This window comes from Carassius gibelio, chromosome B2 (assembly GCF_023724105.1).
Source record: "Carassius gibelio isolate Cgi1373 ecotype wild population from Czech Republic chromosome B2, carGib1.2-hapl.c, whole genome shotgun sequence".
In the NCBI taxonomy this organism is placed as follows: Eukaryota; Metazoa; Chordata; class Actinopteri; order Cypriniformes; family Cyprinidae; genus Carassius; species Carassius gibelio.
The window spans coordinates 18,329,025-18,348,802 of NC_068397.1; the positions used below are offsets into that span (position 1 = coordinate 18,329,025).

At 36.5% G+C, this 19,778-nt stretch overlaps 1 protein-coding gene across 5 annotated transcripts in view; it reads right to left on the reverse strand.

The window, feature by feature from the left end:
- LOC127951150 (sickle tail protein homolog) overlaps nucleotides 1–19,136 on the reverse strand; it is a 37,064-nt gene extending 17,928 nt beyond the window's left edge. For 4 of the 5 annotated variants that reach the window (XM_052548823.1, XM_052548822.1, XM_052548826.1 and 1 more), the window contains exons 1-5: nucleotides 18,998–19,136; nucleotides 8,893–9,173; nucleotides 3,832–4,027; nucleotides 2,724–2,922; nucleotides 1,964–2,057 (exon numbers count right to left, since the gene is read on the reverse strand). In XM_052548823.1, coding sequence (XP_052404783.1) covers nucleotides 1,964–2,057; nucleotides 2,724–2,922; nucleotides 3,832–4,027; nucleotides 8,893–9,006 — 603 coding nt within the window. In that variant the 5' untranslated portion in view covers nucleotides 9,007–9,173; nucleotides 18,998–19,136. Of the gene's footprint in view, nucleotides 1–1,963; nucleotides 2,058–2,723; nucleotides 2,923–3,831; nucleotides 4,028–7,477; nucleotides 7,615–8,892; nucleotides 9,174–18,997 lie in introns of those variants that run through there. The other variant, XM_052548825.1, reaches the window with a different exon arrangement.
- Between the last annotated feature and the right edge of the window lie 642 nt (nucleotides 19,137–19,778).

Sequence of the window (19,778 nt, forward strand, 5' to 3'; positions counted from 1 at the left end):
ATTATGCCTCAGGTTTCCACACTTTTTGATGTAAACTGCCAAAGAGATAGAATAATGTAGAGCTAAATAGATTAACTACAGAATTTTTTATGAGTATTTAAAGATTTCAGCAATTTTCCACCGCTTAAAATTCAAACATTTTTAAATGCCCTGATATTTCCATGTTTTTCATGAATGTGGTAACCCTGTTTGTACAACTATGAAAGTTATGGTTATTTAGCCCTCGTATCGTAGAATACCTATACACCCACTTAAGTATTATTTATATACTACTGTATTTATAGTGTTACATTATTTTGAAAAAGCTTTTCAGCTTTCATTACAAATTTAGATTAAATATACAATTTCTTAAGTTTTTAATATTTCTACTTAGATTTAATGTATAACAGATGTAATAAGTTTAAAGTAACAGTACTTCATGCATATTAAGTCAGTTAGTCAGCAGTTAGGCAGCATTTCTCATTTTCATTTATGTTTATACATTTTTAAAAAGTTTATAAAGATTTTTGTCTATATTTTATTTCAGCTCATTTCAATTAATGACAATTTCTGTAGCAATAACAATACGGATATTAATAATCCTATTTAAAAAAAAAAAAAAAAAAAGCCTGCCTGGAGTCAGGTGGACATAACCCTGAGCCAGCTTAATTATAGAGGGCTTACTAGTGGACTAGTTGTTCAGACCAACTGCTGATTTGTCAATTTTGCAAAAATGCAGTTTTGCACATCCCTAGTCTAGACTCTGAACAAACTATGCTCAAGAAAAAAAAATAAAAAATCTAAAATCCAAGTAATTGCACCGGGTTTGAAGTGGGTCTGTTCTATCGATATAGCTGTGTATTATCTAGCTACTGTTTTAGGCACTAGATGTTGTTATAAAGAACACATAAGCCTAGATAAACACAACGCAAGCAGCCTGCTGTTTAGCTAGGCTTATGTGTATGTGTGTGGTGTGCTGGTGCAGACAGGAGCTGGTCCCTTCTGGACTCTCATTAGAGCTGAGAACTACAAGGTCAGACGCATCCGCTGCCGTGCTCTCTTGAGAGCTTGACCTCAGTTCGTCTCCACACCCGGCCCAGGAATTTCAGCCCTGGCTTAGAATGATCCTTTTCCCAATCCCCCATGGCCCACTGAACTCAAGATATGGATGAGATAGCTGGAGACTTCTCCAGAAGTGCTTATAATTAGATAAAGCAAATTACACCACAGCAGAACACCTCCTAAATGTGTAACACATCCTGTTAGAGACAGGATGCGATGAGTACATTTCTGGCTTAAATATATAAATATATATATATAAAAAAATTATGCACTAGTATGCATTTCGATATTAAATATGAATAACATTATCCTACTGTGCGTTTGTAGGTCAGTATCAAGTTTACATGCATGGATTCATGGAAAGCAGATGGGTTTGATTAGAAAGTAAGATACTTAGAGCTTGGTTCCAATTAAATCTGTTGCTCAACTCAAATTCCATTTGTTGCATAATGAGATAAGGAACAGGCATTGTTTGGCTTTTTTAAATGTATTTATAGTTACATTGGTCTCCAGAGACACTGCTATAATTCTGCATTGTCTACATTCCTGATGACAAACAAATCACTTTAACGCAGCGTGGCGAATACTATTGTGCCTTTGACATACAGTTAAGATCTCAGCAGAGCTGACCTGTTTTGCTAAAGGTGATCGCCCAATATAATTGTGCAACAGTGGGTAGACCAATCAGTGGGACCCCTGCCAAAATGAATGGGTGTGGCAGGTATTTGCTTCAAATTCTGAGCTCTAAAGAACAGATTCCGAGCTTTAACCACCAGGGTCCTGCTAGCTGTCAACACCAGCTGCAAATAAATAGTGTTGAAAAGCAAAAGAGCTTTTTCAGTTAATGATTTATGAGTTGAACATGAAGAGTTATAAAAATGGGACAGTTCAGTGTTACTGCGGCCACACTCTTGTCACTCACCCTAATTTCTCCATTATTTGGTCTTGTGTTGTGATTGAAGGCCTGGGCTGGGTCTTTGTGATACACTTTCAGACAAGAGTGTGATGTGATGTTCCTGCAAAGAAAACACATTTTTTTATACTGTATGTATTCTGTTGCCTAAATGTTTTTTTGAAGGATAGTGAATTCAGAAGAACAGCATTTAAGTGAAATACAATTTTTGGAGCATATAAATCTTCACTGTCACTTCTCATAAATGTAGTCAAACCTTGCAAAATAAAATTAGTAATTTTATATAAATATTATATTGTGAAGTCCAGTGTTGTGGTGTAAATAACACTTGAAAATTCAGGTTCAATGAGGCAGAACAGAGAGGAGCTGCAGCTCACTGCGACACAAAGATTAGAAACGTGTCAACACAAGCTCCTTCTTCATAACTATAACGCTTGTTAAAAAACCAAGCCCATCCTGTGGAGCATAACACACACATACACAGAGAGAGAGAAGAACAGATTGATCATGCTCTCTTTCTATTCCTGCTGACTTGTCAGGAAGCCGCAGGCCAACGAAGAGTAGGGTGTGGAAAAGGGAGTCACCCAACAGTTTGAACGCACTTGAAATCAAGCACTGCCTGCAATTTTCTATACTTAAATCCAAGCACACTGTAAGAGGGAAAGGCTGTGATATTTATGCGATATTTAACATTAAATATTATGCTACACTTTTTTAATTTATTATTTAATTCACGCAAAAAAAAGTCTGACAATGACAATAGACACACCTGACATCAGTCAGCTCATAGTACATATTCCTCATGTCATCTTTGATGTATATAGCCACGCTGGGGGACTCCAGGGTCTTCATAGTGAGGTGCTGAGGGAAGGCACTGACAAACAGAGCCTTGATGGTGTCTGCACCCGTCACCTCATTGGGCATTCGGATCTGTTTGGTCTCTTCTCCATACTGCAGGTAGAGGACACCTAAATATAAAGCAAATATAAGAGTTTAATACTAGAACAATGGGTAAAACAGAAGATTTCTGCAATAATTTGGAGATGAATTAAGTTTGGAATGACTAAAAGTACAGTAGCGCATATAGGCTAACAACTGCATTCTGTCCCAGACCCTGCATTAAATTATTCTCTTGAGACAGCCCAAATAAAAGGTAAGCATTTTCTTCCCATATAACTTGAGTTATATGGAGCAAAATGTAAAATATGCTCTCTAGCTGTAACATAAACCAGATGTTTAAACGTATGATCAGATATAGAGGTTTTATTCAAAATAAAGTATATTTGTATTAATAAATTTACAAATTAAAGTGAAAGAATGCACAGTTTTAGCACATTCACCTCAAGAATGCTTCCAAAAAGGATAATGTCTTTAAGTGAAATCCTAAAAGTCTATTTGAAACAGTTGCATGCATGCATTTGTATAGACCGTGCGTACTACACTGGTATCTACAACTCATAAAATGCATGCTTTGTAAAAAAAAAAAAAAAAAAAAAACCCCTGTAAAAGGCCACCTGGCCAAGTACTTAGAAATCATGGCGTCAACATTTGGTCTGACAGGCCCAAAGGTTGGCACTTTCTCAAAACGTGTTAGAATTTATATTACACACTATTTAACTAAGAAATCTGTAAAGTTTTAAAGAAACATTTTCATTATAATATTCAAATATTGAATTGACCACAAGGATATGTTAATCATCCCTTTAAATGTGCAACAAATTTCTCTTAATTATCTGACTAACACCAACCCTGCCTTAATTTTGACAAACTTGATTAGTAACCTCATTAATATTACCTCAAATATATATATTGACAATGATGTGAGAAAGACAAATAAATCAAAACCACACCCACTAGTTAAAAACTCAGTACTTTACCTAATGACCTGTCCTTGGTCTGGTTATTTGACTTGACCACGGGGAGGCTCGCTCGAGAGCGGCTGCCTCGGGTGAAGGCGGAGGGGGCTTCTCCCTCCGACATGGCCTCCAAAGACTCAAGGGAGGCCAAAGAGAGATGCTCCCTCGGCTCCCCTACAGCAGACTGAGGGGTTACACTGTGCCCAGAACTCCTGATCTACAGGACAACACGAAATGATCAAAGAAGAGGTTAAACAGATCACTCAGAACCAGAATCTAGCATCAAGCACTTCACTTTAGACATCATTGGGTAGCATCTGAACTGGTAAACATTTGGAAAATATTTAAACATTTATTAACTCTGCATTCTGAATGTCAAGATGTGAGCAATCTAGTTCCGTCATAAACTTTAATGCTCCAATAAAAGGCCACAGAAAAGGTGGCCACAGAAATGAACAAATAAAATGTCATTAAAATGAAAATGTATTATTCAACCACACTTCTATGTGTCTAAAAGAGATGAACTGAAAACAATGATCTACTGATGACAAGGGTGACTACCAAACAAAAAGAAGGAATGGTAGTCATCTGATTCCTTCTCTGTTTCACAACACGTGGACATAAAATCGTCAACACGTTTTCAGGTCAATTATGGCTCAGTCCTATAATTTAGCTCACATTAAAAAGAAAATGGAGTGATTTATCTCCAGTGACACAACAGAAGTAAACGCACAAGGACCAACTAGCATGCTCTGGAACAGACATTATCCTTTGTAGCCTATTTATATTCAAAGACCGAAGTGCATCTACGTGGTTGTCCTCAAAATAACACCTTTTGGATCTATGCAGACAGCAGACATAGTTAATGTATAATGTTCTCAGAGGATAGGTTTTCACCCCGAGGCTGGAAATCATTTCTTCCTTCTCGGCAAACGGAAAGAAGCGACAGGCAGAAGGCAACAGATACTGAGTCAGACTGCGTCTCTTTGTAACGGCAGCATGCACACTGACCTGCTCTGACATGCACGCCTGCCATATTACCACCTTGCATGACCCCAAGGAACCTAAGCCTTCTGTACTGCGCTGCTTCATTTTCCACGGTGGTTTTGGTGACAATGCAATTATGAGGTCAGGACAGAAGCAAACAATTAGCCTACACCTTAGACTCTGCATTTCCGAAAGTGTCCCGAAACAACACCTTTTCAGAACAATATTTAAATCATACCATTCTTTCGTACATTTGATGAAGTTTTTGAGCATCCCTACAGATTAGTTTGAGCTCTAAATGTGTTTTGACCAAACAATGCTCCACTGTTGCTAGTCGAAGTATAACTCAGAAACTTTTGATCTGAGGTCTTATGTTATCTAAATCTAAAAACATATGGTTGTACCACTGGAAGGATCTCTGCTGACAGTAAAGAAGAAAACATATCTATGCTCTATGCTGTATACAAGTTGATACTAAAGAATAAGGTCTTAACCAGTTCAGCCTAAGGGGTTATTCACACAAAATGTTTTTCTTCGCAGAGAAATTGAACTACTTTTTAAAAACTTAACTTTTTTAAAAGTAAAAGAACCTGCGCGAGTCATGAGTGAGATGTTGCAGAAGATGCAATGTAAATGCAATGGTCAAAGACATCCGTCTTGCAAATGTTTACATAGAAAACAACAGAAAACTTACAATGCAAAATGTGTTCAGAGTTTAAACTGGACCTTTATGTTTTAAAAAGGGTTTGGAAAGGGTTTTGTGTCTAAAAAATGCAAGACACAGACCAATGGAACAGAGGATAATAAGAAGGTTTTCCCAACACCGTTTTATGCGTGAGATAACATCGCAACAGTCACACAAGTTTTTAACTTTTAAAAGGTCTTAAAACACTTTTAATAAAAATTTTGACCCAATGGTCAAATACATCTATCTAGAGCATCTTTACATACAAAAACAACGGGAAAGCAGTGCAGTAGAATGCAAAAACGCATTCTGTGTGAACGGCTCTTAAGAATCCAAGAGGTCGACTTCAGCTTCACTTTTTGCTTATGTTACAGCTGCACTGACACCAGATTGATCACATCTTCATATCCCTACACTGAATTTATTCTTAGGGAATGCACAAGTTGTTTTCTATGGCTTTGATGAAGGTGGTTCAACTTGCCCATTATGCAGGTAATACCAGAAACCTCAAAAACTATGTTGACTGACGGAAAACAGTGCTCTGGCAATTCACTAGGAGGCATATCCAAAAATCATTCATTCTGAAGGTCCAGGCTGAGAACTGAAGGTGATGAATATGGGTTTGATGTTATCTTTGCACAGGTGATGCATTGTGAGTCGACTAACAATCACTCCGGTGTGCACAGACACGGCAAGAGAAAATAATAGGCTTTTATGTTCACTTGAAAAAAAAGTGCATCAAACTGTGCCCAGATTAATAGTGCATGACAGCTGGGATCATTTTAGACATGAATAATGCAACTGTAAATTAAACATTTCATTGTGTGGATTAAACTAAATAAATATGATCACATTCTTAAGATTGCTTAAGGATAACACTGAAGAAAAAAAAAAAAAAAAATCAGCACCAGCCACTGTACTTAACACTCTGAATTTCCAGATCCAGATTTCCCAACTGCAACCTGCAGACCAGGGATAAAATGTACACCTATTCCACATGCATAAGCAAGCCGTGCCGACATACGCTCACGCTCGGGCACTGTCAGAATGCGTTACCTGCAGAATGCCTGGAAATCGAGAGAGGCCTGAAAACAGCAGTTTAAAGTGTAAGGGTGGGCTTGAGGGGAGCAGCTCGCACGGTTCACTGCACTCTCCTCTAATCACAGGCAGATGAATGGCCACAGACCACGCTTCATCTGAGCTGGTCTAATGCCAGGTCTTTGTAGGCACTGGCAGGGTCAGATAAATCATACCTCATTCTCTCTGGGTCTGGAGAATATTGAAGAATGAAAGAACGAAAGAGCGAAAGGAGGATGAAAGACACACTCCCTCCTGCTGGATGGGCTTGAGTTTTATTCAGTGCCAGGGGCATGATATGATATTACTCACGGCTGCACCCAGCCACAGAGAAAAAAACCACAGAAGAAAACATACCAAAACTATGCTGAAAAAAAAGAAAGAATATCAAAAGACAGACACTGCATTGAAAGAAACCAGCTATTGGGAGCGCAAGTGATACTTCTGAGTTAAAAGAAGAAAAACACACACACGCACACACACAAACCTTACAAAAAGCACTCTGGCAGTTCACATACAATGGAATCAGATGCTCGTACATGGTACTTTTTTACCATGGTATTTTCCAGGTACTTTAAAATACATTAGGTAGGCTACTTTAAAATACACTAATATTACCATGGAACATGTTTTAAAAAAACATTGGGTACATTGAAATGAATAAGCAATTTCTATTCATACTGGCAGAATCTAGTTTAATCTTAAGTATTTTGATCCAAAAGAGAATCAGTATGACGACTTCCTTGTTTACATCTTTAGTTTACACATCCCTTACTACAAGACAAAGCTAAAAAAAACTATAAAATATAGGCTAAGACAAACATCATTTTCTTTACTCAACGAGTTAAGCAAAGCTTACTGTATACCCAGACTGACTTGCTGACATTGCAATTGTCATTTTAGTTTAATTTATATTACCTTGATTCTTCACACTAACAAGGACATATTCCAGATAATAAATAGTAAATGTCAACAGCATGTCCGGTAGTGCGTCTGATGTAGATCGCTGCAGAAGTTTGTCTGCAGTGAAGTGATCTTTGAAAGGCGTGAGTGACATCAGCGTCTGCACAGACACACCCACCCATATGAACTTACTTGAAAAACTTGTTGGATTACAAAAATGTATTGAAGCCAGGAGGTTGCGAAATGTGCCTTTCCATCAACTTCTTGTTTACTAAATCTTAAATCAAGATAGCGACAATAAATGTTGAAAATATTGGCGACGATATTTACTGTTAAACAGGACTAGTAAAATACATTACGCAACTCTCTGGAATAATTCTGATTGGTCAATCGCGCTATTATGCGAATAATTAAATGGTAACTGCACGGTAACGCAAAAGAACCTTTCCATAGCTGTTTTCTGCATGTCTACTTGTATACTGATAAAATAACATATTTTAACTCAAATATGATCTTGAAGTTGAAGACAATAATAATAATAATAATAATAATAATAAATACATATAATCCTATCTGTAATGTCTATCTGATTTCTAATCATGTTCTAAACTTTAGATTTGAAGAACAGGCAAATTGCTGTCGGCAGTTATCGACCAATGGCAACAGCGTTTAAAGGTAAGGCACTTTATCCCACACTTCAGTATGTTCTGCAGTAGACCTATACCTGCTTCCTTTGAAGGCAATGGTATGAAATACTAGAGCTTTGGATAACCTGTCTGTGAGCGCAGTCATCTGGATAAATCATATGGTATTCATTCTGTAGTAGTCTACATCTTATGTTTAGGTGATATAGCCTAGCTATAATTTAGCTTTCCTTATTTATTTATTTTATTTTAGGTGTAGACTACATTGAACAATTTATTCACATTGACTTCCCTTTTTATTCATTTCATTGTTTATTCAGGCATACATTCAAATAAACCTGCAACAGTCCAAACCGACGCCACTCAAACTTATCCATCCGGCAAAGAGACGGTGAAAATGTCAAGCGGAAACTATTAACAATAAAAAATGTCAGTGTTCCTTAATCTGTCAAGAGTCACTTAAAACATGTGTAGATCAGAGTAAAGTAACGCAACGTGTGGAGAGGGGCTTCAGCAACTGTAAAAGTTTTTCTTGCAAGGTTTGGATCAAGGCTATGAAATGTCATGTTATGGAATTTAGTTGTCAATGATGACAAAATGTAATGATTTACACAGAAAACAATCCATTTTTTTATGCGGTTATCTTATTTTATCATATAGGCCTATGCTTCTATCTGTTTTTGACGTAGCCATTTATATTTGACTTTTATTTTTTAAAACTAAAAAAATTTATCTTAATTGAAAAAAGTCTTTAGCAATAACTGATTTGAATATTTTAGAGCTTACCTTGTCTTGGAGTCTTTCCTGGTGCCCCATAATGACAGAAGCATGATGGGGGTACTTTTGTTTCAAATGCTCAAGAAAGGCCTCTTTCTTCTGCTCCATGTTGTAGGACTGCATGATGATCACGTCCCCAGCGGTGCGAGGCCCTCCTACTGTGTGTCGTCTTGGCACGGTGCGAGGGGACCAGGGGTCAGACTGCTCACTCTCATCTGCACTGCTTTGTTTTCTGCTGTTTCTGTCCACATCCTCATGGGAGCACAGCCTCTGGTTGCTTCTCGCTTGCTCTTTGATTAAACCCATAAAAAAAATATACAAAGGAATACAGATTAGATAGGGACACTCAGTGGGTGGCTGTACTTGGCTTGAGACCTGCAATTAATTAGTGTGATAAGCAACACAGTTAAAGCAATGACCGGCTTAGAGTCGCACAGCTGCTGGCCAAGAGAGCAATTATTGAGCAAAGCTACAAACAGGCCATTTGTTTCCCATAAACAGCTTGCACCTTGCCAAAAGAGGTCTCGGAGCACTCAGTGTGATGGCTCATTATTAGTACAGGCTGACTGCATGGCATTGAGGCCCTCCAGTGGGCAGTCAAACCACTGCAGCATCACAAGGAGTCACAGTTTTATATACTTTTAGACTTATTACTCATATGCATCGCTGTTACTAGGGCTGAACCAGTATTGGGATTGCGATTTAACATGCAATTATTTTTTAAAGTGAGCTGACAAAAAGATTGATATCAATATTTGGTGATGAAACTACATAACAAGAGATTTATAACTTTTTTGTGTAGGGCGGTCATTTTTTTTTTTTTTTTTTTGTACAATGTACAAAATAAAAGCTTTTCAAAACAAGTTGCTTAGTTAAACATTAGAACATGCTTGCTAGTGTGATAAACAGTGCAAATTTTTTTCAGATTTTATTTAATATTAATTAAATTATCCACAAATAATGCTTTTTTTCACTCAAAAACTGATAAGGCCTACGATCAATCAGTTAAACAAAATAAACACAAAATCAATTCTAATTAAAAGATTGATACCAATATTAGGTGGAAATATTGCATAACGAGATTGATCATTTTCGACCGGGAACACCACAAGTGTAACATGGTTGAATACAATAAAAAATGTTTAACGAAAATTAAAGTAGCTAAAATTAAAATCAGTAAATCTTAGCCCAATGTGATAACATTAAGTAACATTTTCAGGAGAAAGAAAATTCTCTCCCGGTCAAATTGACCCAAACACAATGAGGACTTCGAAAAAACTTTCATCAGGAGATATTCTGTGGTATGTGAAGGAATTTTCTCATTCTTTACTGTGCTGTCCTCCCTTTGTGGATAAGATTCATTGAGAAACATTAGGGCAAAAAAAAAAGAGGAACTTTATGCTCTTTCTTTCTTGTGACCTGTTGTTTATAGTTTACAAGTCTGAATATAGGGACTAAGATGATCCATTCACAGACAATATGTGGTAAGATTTATGTTGTTTTTTCTACAGGCCTTGTCTTTGTGGGACTGCTAAGGTGTCCTCTCAGTGAACATTACTTTAGTAACGGTCTACTGAAGCCCCTTTATCTTTTCCTGACCTGAAATATCCCCATCCCATTGCTCACTTATGAGAAAATGGACACTGAAAGAGTTGCTTCCTCAAAGAGACATTGTGAAAGAAAAATCAGTCAACAAGACTGAAGAGGGTCAGAAGATGAAAATGTTTCCAGTTTGCATGCCTTTGCACTTATTCCCCATAAAACATAGCCTAGTGCATGAGAGAATATAAATCATTTTTTCTCATTTTTGTGCAGAAAGCGTCACACATTGTGAATGAGGTATGTTGAGATAACGTAGTAGTCTAGAAGACAAATTGCGCTTCCCATTTCTGACTGGAAAAGAGATGTTCCTTACATTTTACTACCCAGTTAAGAAAAAAAAAACAAGTTTGGTGTGTGTGTGTGTGTGATCAACATCAGGCATCTGGACGGCCCCGAGAGGAAGGCCACGGTTAATGCTGCTGAGTGGTTGTAGATAACTGATGATGGCCAGCTGTTCCTCTTGTGATTATGGATGAATGCCTGCTTTTTGCTGGACTAAACAAACATTCACACTCCTCTGAAAGCTATCATACATACAGATAGATACAGTATACTACTGGAGTTATTGTGAGGAACGTGAAGGACATTTGTGTTGTTATGCACATCCTGGGCAACTGTTGCAAAGAATCTTTGATGTAAGGCTGAGATTTTGTTATACTTTCTTTTTATGTAGAATTTCTCATGATCCAAGATATAAAATGAATATTATAAATAGTGGTTTTGTCAATGTAAAAATATACACTTGACAACTGATCACGAAAACCAGTGAAAATTGAGATTTATACTGTACATAATCAGAAAGATGAATAAATAAGCTTTCCATTGATGAAAATGGTTGTGCTTCTTAGTTTTTATATGTAAATCGGGATACTTTTTGCAGGATTCTTTGATGAAAGTTCAATATAAAAGTTTATTTTGTAACATTATAAATGTCTTCAATAAGACTTTTGATCAATAATAAAAATAAAAAATCCTGGCCCCAAACTTTTGAATGTAAAGAAAGAAATAAATAAGCAACATAACATAGCATAGCATAGCATACAATCTAACACATAGCATAACATAATTTTGTATATTTAAGCATTACATTGGACAAAAATTTGTGCTCGAAGAAAGAGTATGACGATGAATAAATGATATTTTGTGTTATGGCAGTTGTATCACAGTGAGCTGTTTTTTAAATCTGTGAGAATTATTGAACCATTTATGTTGTATCTATCCATTCGCTCATCTATCCATTCATCATCTACATTATATTTTTATTGTCTTTTAATTACTTCAGATGAACAAAAGATGAGCCAACATTATCTCCAGTGGTCTTGCAAAGCCCCTCTGGGTAACTTTCTATGCTTGCATCCAATTTATTCCACAGTAAAAATCTCCCCTTAATGGTCTTTTAATGTTATCCATTTCCAAGTGTATGGATTATTAAAAACCTTCCCCTATATCCTTTCACTTCCTCTGAAAACTTTCCTCAGTGAAACAGACCACTGGAGAAAATCCAGGCATTGTCTGTCATTTTCCAAGCATGTGAGGTCACTTTATGGAGAGGATATCCTCTCTCCACTCACAGATGTTGTTTATGCACATGGGACTGGATGACAAACCTGTATCTCCAAAACTTAGAAATTATGAAGTGGTCATGCTGAGGCACAGCCATACAACATTAGCCATTTACAATTTAAAAGTCTCACTCTGACGTTTAATCTGAAGTTTCACATGCAGGACGTCAAACTGTGTTTGACTAATGTCTCATCATCCACACTAAGCTATGAGCGTGGATGATTTCAAGAGGTTTTGGGATTTGCGGGCCTAGCATCATGAGTGCTTCCCTCTCAAAATGAAATGTTGATTCCTCTGCCTCTTTCATGAGAATTGTGTGCTTAGAAATGAGGGAAAACAGGAAAAAGCTATGTAGACACAAAATCTATAGATGCAAAACTGCTATAACAAAAATAGGAAATATGAGAAATAACCAAAACTTCATGGAAACATCTAATGTAATAAGGACAAAGTTACAGTAGTAGTTGGTTCACCTACTTAAACTGTGATCAAGAGTGTGATGACATAAATTCAAATGTATATATATATATATATATATAAAAAAACTATTAAAACCTTACAAAAACAATATTTATATCTCCTTTTTTTCTTTCCCCATATTTTTAATCATCAGAGTATTCTGATTCTGATTAATTGGAATCTATTAGATCTATTAGAATTTATTATAATGATTCCTGAAGGATCATGGGACTAGAGAAATGGCTGAAGAAAATGTACCCCAGTAATAAATACATATATATATATATTAAAAATTATTTAAAATATGTATTTGTGTATTTGGTCAAATAAATGTTTCTTTGGTGAGCATAAGAGACGTGGAAAATAATATACATTTAATATTATTTAATATTATATAATAATACATATATAATATTAGTTAGTTAGTTAACAAATAGTGAGTGGAACGTTAATGATACAGAACAGGCTTAGTCATGAGTTCAACAGTTAGACAATGATTTTTCAGGCAAGGACATTATTTGTCTTCCCAAATTTTTGTGTGACAAGGAAAATGTTTCCTTACTGCAAATTAACTTCTAACTGGCATTGTGAATGTCCTAATTACGGCATTTGACATAACGGCCATGCTTAAGAGTATTTTGTGTCTCCCGTCTGCCGTACGTTGAATGTTTAGACTGCAGTGTACTGCGATTAGTATTCAGTGTGGTGTCTTCAGCTGAGAATCCTGAAGTATTATGTAAAACTGAATAGTCATAAAATGTGGGACTTTTAATGACTTGCTTTCAACCAGTTTTCACTACAGCACTTGAATCATAGGTGTTGGTGCCTGTGCTAACCTTGATAAGCAGCTTTGCATACTTACCTCTCTGTCCTGTTATGGGAGAATTGCTTTATCTTTTAAATCCTAAATTGTGTTTTGCGTTCATTTATAATCCAGCAATAAATGCTCTGAAGAGTTAAGCAACTGAAGGGACACTGTGTGAATGAAATAAAACCAACACAACCATCATTCTCACCAACTAACTTGTTCGAACAGATCCTCAGTTATAAAAAGCACAGAGTACAAGTGACAAACAACAATACAACATTCAAATAGTGAAGCTAATCCCTGAAATCAGGCATTGGATGACTAAATGGTTTACTTCCAATCTTTTAACATAATGTTTCAGTGCCATCTAGTGTTTAATAAGACTGACAGTTCTCAAATGTCATGGCTGGTCAAACCTGGAAAAAGTAAATTAAGGAAAAATGTAAAAAAAATATATTTGTAACATGAAAATTAAAATTCTGATTTAAATGTTCTTAAGAAATATTTGATAATGCCGAGCCGCAGTCTCTGTGTCTATTAATATGGTAGGAGTCTGTGTGAGTGTTGTTCTTGGCCACCTTTGAGCTTCACACTTTGTGAGGAATGTACTGTACCTCCTTTGTAAAACTTATTCCATGACCTTGCAATTATTTTGGTAGCCCCTCTCACAGTCTAAAGTTGGTAGGTTCCATAGAAACCTGTAGTGCTTTATTAGCCAAGAATATCAGTCTCTCAGTGTAGCAACAGCATATTTAAAACAAACTGAATTTTTAGTGAGCAAAAAAAAAAAAAAAAAAAAAAAAAAAAAGGCTGTTCACCTCTGCTTTCCATCAAGGATTGGAACGTATCATTAGAGAATTGACTATACAGAGACCAATGGATGTTTATGTAAGCATAGACATTTAGTGTCTGGAGTGGACTCAAATATAGATAAACATTAAAGCTGAGTTACCCTAATCTCTTCAAAATAAATAAATAAATAAATAAAGTCCCCTTTTTCATTGCTATTCTATGAGTGGAGAACATAGGAATCTTCCATTAACTTGGTAGTACACTTAGCAGGACACCAGCATCAACACAGGCAGGAAATATCACCCAGCCCAGATCTCCCTTGCATAGCCTTTTCCATTCATTTGACCTTGACTGTTTTTCCTGCCCCCTTGTAATTCACACAGACTAACAATAAACCTAAACCAACTCTCCTCATCTAAAACTAAAACACTATGATGTATTGCTGCAACTCTATACTTTGCCCTTTCCTTTCCGGTATTCAGCTGCAACCCACCCACAAATTTATGAATACACAAATGGTATATATTAATATTAAAGAAGTAATTGTTGAACAAATAAGCACAAAAGGTATTCTCATACTGTAGCTTCGGTAATTACGGTTGAACCCCTGATGTCACATGGACTATTTTATTGATGTCCTCACGTTTCTGAGCCTTGAACATGTCGTTCCATTGTTGGAGGGTCAGAAAGCTAAAAAATATCTTAATTTGTGTTCCGAAGATAAAGAAATATCTTATGGGTTTGAAACGACATGTGGATGAGTAATTAATGACAGAATTTACATTTTTGTGTGAACTATCCCTTTACAATGGAAATCATAGCTTCACTTACTCTGCACTTATGTATATAAAACACTATATCCTTGCACTTCTGGTGAGATGCTAACTGCATTTCATTAGCTCTGTACTTGTACTCTGCATAATGGCAATAAAGTTGAATCTAATCTAATCTAATCTAAAAAGCTGCAGTCCTTTTTTGTGTTTAAGATTCCAACGATGTTGTTCCTCCTTGTTGTTGTCGTTATAGTTGTGGAGTGGACCTTTTAGTCATAGTTAATGTCTATGGAGTGAACAGACCAACTAGTTGAATTATTAAATCTTGTGAGTAGACCTTATCCCAACCCAGTTTTTCTAAGTAGGATAAGTGACAAAAATGCTTCTCAGCTGATATTTAGCAACTCAACATGAATGTCTTCAGACCGTTCCAGCAAGCTCATCGTTTTACCGGAACTACTGTACTGCGCTGAGGGGATGGTGAAGTTGATGTTTAAAAAATTATATCTTGTTCCCTCCAAGCTCAGAACAAATTGCAGTCTTGTTCTCCGACATGCATGATTCATGAGTCAAGCTTGCATTAGATTGTCAAAGGAGTGTAAATACTGGTGTGTGAAATTCAGCTGAGTTGAACCAGGGTTCTAGGACATGACAGAATACAAATGGACATGTGCAGAGAGAGAGAGAGCTCATTAGAGTACATCACACACTGTGTAAGCAATGTGGCAGGCCAGTGCAGTGTCTACACATGTGATGCACTGCCTAAAATGCTATGGGTTTCAGTGATTGTTACTTCATTGTTTATTAAGAATCAGGTTTACATCTGAACCGACAGAGTGCATCATCAATAACGTTAAGTTAATGGCACATAAACACATCAACGAATGTCTCCGGGCAGCTTTTTTTAAGGGTGCTATGTTATACCAAATCAGTCATTTCCTCCTTAAAACAGAAAATGAAAATTTGCTCAAAATTGTACCTTCAGGTCATCTAAGATGTAGATGAGTTTGAATATGAACATATTTACAGAGGGTCCAAGAATTACTGTCAAAAAAGTCATTTTTGTAAGAAAAAGTGAAAATTAATCCGATATACTATATAGTGAACTATACTCAACTATTTTTCATTGTCTTTCCAACATTAAAATGTATCAAGTATAAAACTCTACATCAGTAATGAATATTTGTAATGGCATTGCAGTGTAAACATCATAAAGTATGTAAATACATTAATATTGTAATACACTGTACACATTTTATTACAGGCCAAGTACAAATACCCCTGATCTACACTGTTATAGTTCCTCATAATCACATGTAATTTTAATAAAATGAAGAAAGATTTTTTTTTGTTTTTACTGTTAAATACTTCCTGCACAAACACATGCCAGTTAACATTAACCTTGTATAATTAACAGCTGATTCAAATGACTTTGGTAATTCAGTATTTCACAAACACATTTTGATGCTTTCACCCACCCACAGTCGCAGTATAAACCCCACACCTGTTATTGGAAATACTGAATGTGCCGTCTCTGCTCTCTAACTCAGGGCTGGCACAATCACGTCAAATACAAATCCTCTCTAAGTCAGCAAAGCAGTGGAATGCAACCCATCCAGCGCCCACACACACAAATGCCTCGGCTCAAAAGATTTGGGCTGATGCATGGCCATCAGCATTTCAGCAGACCTCAACAACAATTAAGCCTCATCAACCAGTGCTATTTCATAGACCATTTAGCTGGCCCACAGTAGAGCCCTGCATTCTACTCCATTAGGACACAAATCTCTGTTGATGTATCACAAATATCTGAACCCTGATTTCAGTACTGTGACACTGTCTGCGGGTTACTCTGGCATAGTCAACTCTTTACTCATACCATTATTTATGTGCCTGTAACTGCTGGTTTATTTTCTAGCTACTATGCAGAGCATTTGAAATGACATCCTGTTTTATTTTGAAACTTTATACTTTGTTTTTATATTGAAATCTCAGTTGATTCATTTGAAGAGATTTCCACTTTAGACTCGGCATGGAATGAACATTACTCTATCTGTTTTCTAAATGCATGTCATAGATCGTAGTGTGAACAATTCATCCATGAGTACTTTTGACCTCAAACAGTCAAACAGTCAGTCTGCTTATTTTTGAGTGCACATCCAGTTATAACGATTGGATTTCTTTGTATATATTGAAAGGGGCAGTGGAGATACTTCCAGCATGTGAAATTTGCTCTGATAATATGATTATCTTTAAAACATCGGTACACTTCAAAAAACTTCATCAGATTCATCCATGAGAAGAGCACAACCAAAACCCAACACACATTACCAATACAATGTTTTTCCGCAAGTAACTTACTTATTATGCTTCAACCACTAGTGGGCCAAAAGTTAAATAGTGTAGCTTTAAACATTCTGAGGAGAGAAGGAGTCTGTTATAAACACTGCAGTTGAACAGAACAAAATGAATAGTTCATACAAAAATGAAAGCAAAAAAAACAAGATTCAGGAGAAATATATAAATATTATAGATAGGCCTAGCTGTCTAATATTTTAGCTAGGAGAAAATAGTTTAAGGTAGAACACTTATGATTTTGTTTATAAAAAAGATGCAGCTTTTTGCTTTATAAGATGTTAATTGATCAACTGAAGTAAGTGCATTACTTGTGGATTATTGTGATGTTTATATCAGCTGTTTGGTCTCTCGTTCTGACGGCACCCATTCACTGCAGAGGATCCATTGGTGAGCAAGTGATGCAGTGCTAAATTTGTCCAAATCTACAATATCACACAAATCCGGAAAATTCTGTAATTAATTACTCACCCTCATGTCGTTCCAGGTCTGTAAGACCTTCGTTCATCTTTGGAACACAAATTAAGATAATTTTGATGAAATACGATTGCTTTCTGATTCTGCATATAATGGAATTACCACATCCAAGGTCCACAAAAGTAGTAAGGACATCATTAAAATAGTTCACGTGACATCAGTGGTTCAACCTTAATTTTATAAAGCTAAGAGAATACTTTTTTGTGTGCAAAGAAAACAAAAATAACTACTTAATTCCGCAATGTGCATTTACGAGAGTACTATTTTATTGATGTCCTTACTAGCTTTCTGGGCCTTGAACGTGGTAGTTCCATTGCATTTTTGACAGACCGTAAAACAATCAGACGTAATTTCCTACTAGAGTTATTTACTAAACTTTTTATTAAATTCATGTGACTGCTTTGTTATGCAAGAAATGATAACTTGGCCTGCATGTGTGAGAGTATATGACAAAAATAACATCTTTACTGCAAATGAGGTGAGCAACACTCCCCTTTGTATATTTCACACTTTCATTAAGCCAGTGTCAGTCTTTTCAAAGCATAGCAGATGGAGCTGGAACACTGTTCCTCTTATTAAACCATACAAGCACACACGTGATCTGCCAAAATAAAGCATGATTAAAATATTTCCAGAGAAAAGGAACAAGAAAAAATTTCTTGAATTTTAAGGAGGGAATAGTTGCTCCACACCACAATAAATATCGTGAAAACAATGCTGAAACCTTTTCAGAAATGAAACAGTGAAGCCAATTTTTGATTCCATTTAGCAGAAGCTTTTATCCGAAGCGACTTACAGTGCATTCAGGCTAACAGTTTTTACCTAACGTGTTCCCTGGGAATAAAACCAACAACCTTCACTGCTAACGCAATGCTCCACCACTTGAGCCACAGGAACACTATTAACCTTAAATACAACAGTACAACAGAGTCAGGTAGATTGCTAAATATAATACAAAGTCTAACACACTCACCATCAACATACTTATCATGCAAAAATTATATATCGCTAAAATCTCTTTACACTGGTTCAATGACAAAAAGCTTTGCAAGAAATGCTCAAGTCCACATGATTGCAGCACTTTCACTCGCCACACACAACAGTCTGGTTCTGGTTGTTAAAACATGCCGTATAAATCTCAATGACAAAGTTCAATATCTGCAAGGAGTTCTAAAGCAGCAATACAAACATAAAACATAAGCATCCCAAAGCACTGTTTATGAAATGTGTGCTCATAAATGATTTGACATTTATAGGGGTAATTCAGTCCTACAAAAAAACTCACCAGCTCTAAATGTCCTCCGAGTCAGTTTGCATGTGTATCCTGTTCGGTGTGAGGCTCACACTGCCTCTCCCTCTATTAAATATATGAGTGTCTCGCCCACTGCTCAAACCACGGCTCTACTCTCTGCACTACTGAGCTGAAATTTGTCTAAGTTAGACTGTGTGTGAATCGGAAATGCAGCAAAAAGGAGGGTCTATTTTAAGACTAATGGCACTCCTGGTCCTGAAACCTCACCTTTGTCTACTATCAGCAAGCATAGGACAGTGGTGACAAAGAGATTAATGCCTAGACAATTATTTAAGAAGTGTTTATGTTTGTGGTTCCAGAGTGTTTGGACACAGGCTGCGGCACCAGAGGTTTAAGACAAAGAACACAATAAAAGCAAATAAGAGATTTCCTTCATGTTTCAAAGCACAGCTCTCGTTCTGTCAGCAAGGGGTTCGTTTTTCAGCAACAAGCCCTACCTGTGACCCTGAACAGACAACAATCAGCATTTTAAACAAAGCTTAGAAGAGTAGGGCAGATTCTGTTACATCTCTTGCTATCCCCTCCTAAATGAACTGGGAGAGCAAGATGTTTCCCAGAAGACGCTAAAAATCTAAAAATGCATTGTTTTTCATATAAAGTTTCCAACAGCTGCCACTGTTTGCAGGAATTGGAATTTGCTTGTTGCAGTTAATAATTAATTTCCGCTGGTTCCTCCACCCTCTCTTTCTGTTCATCCACAGATACAGTGTGAAAAACAAAGAATCAACAAGGCACCAAAACAACAGTGGCTATA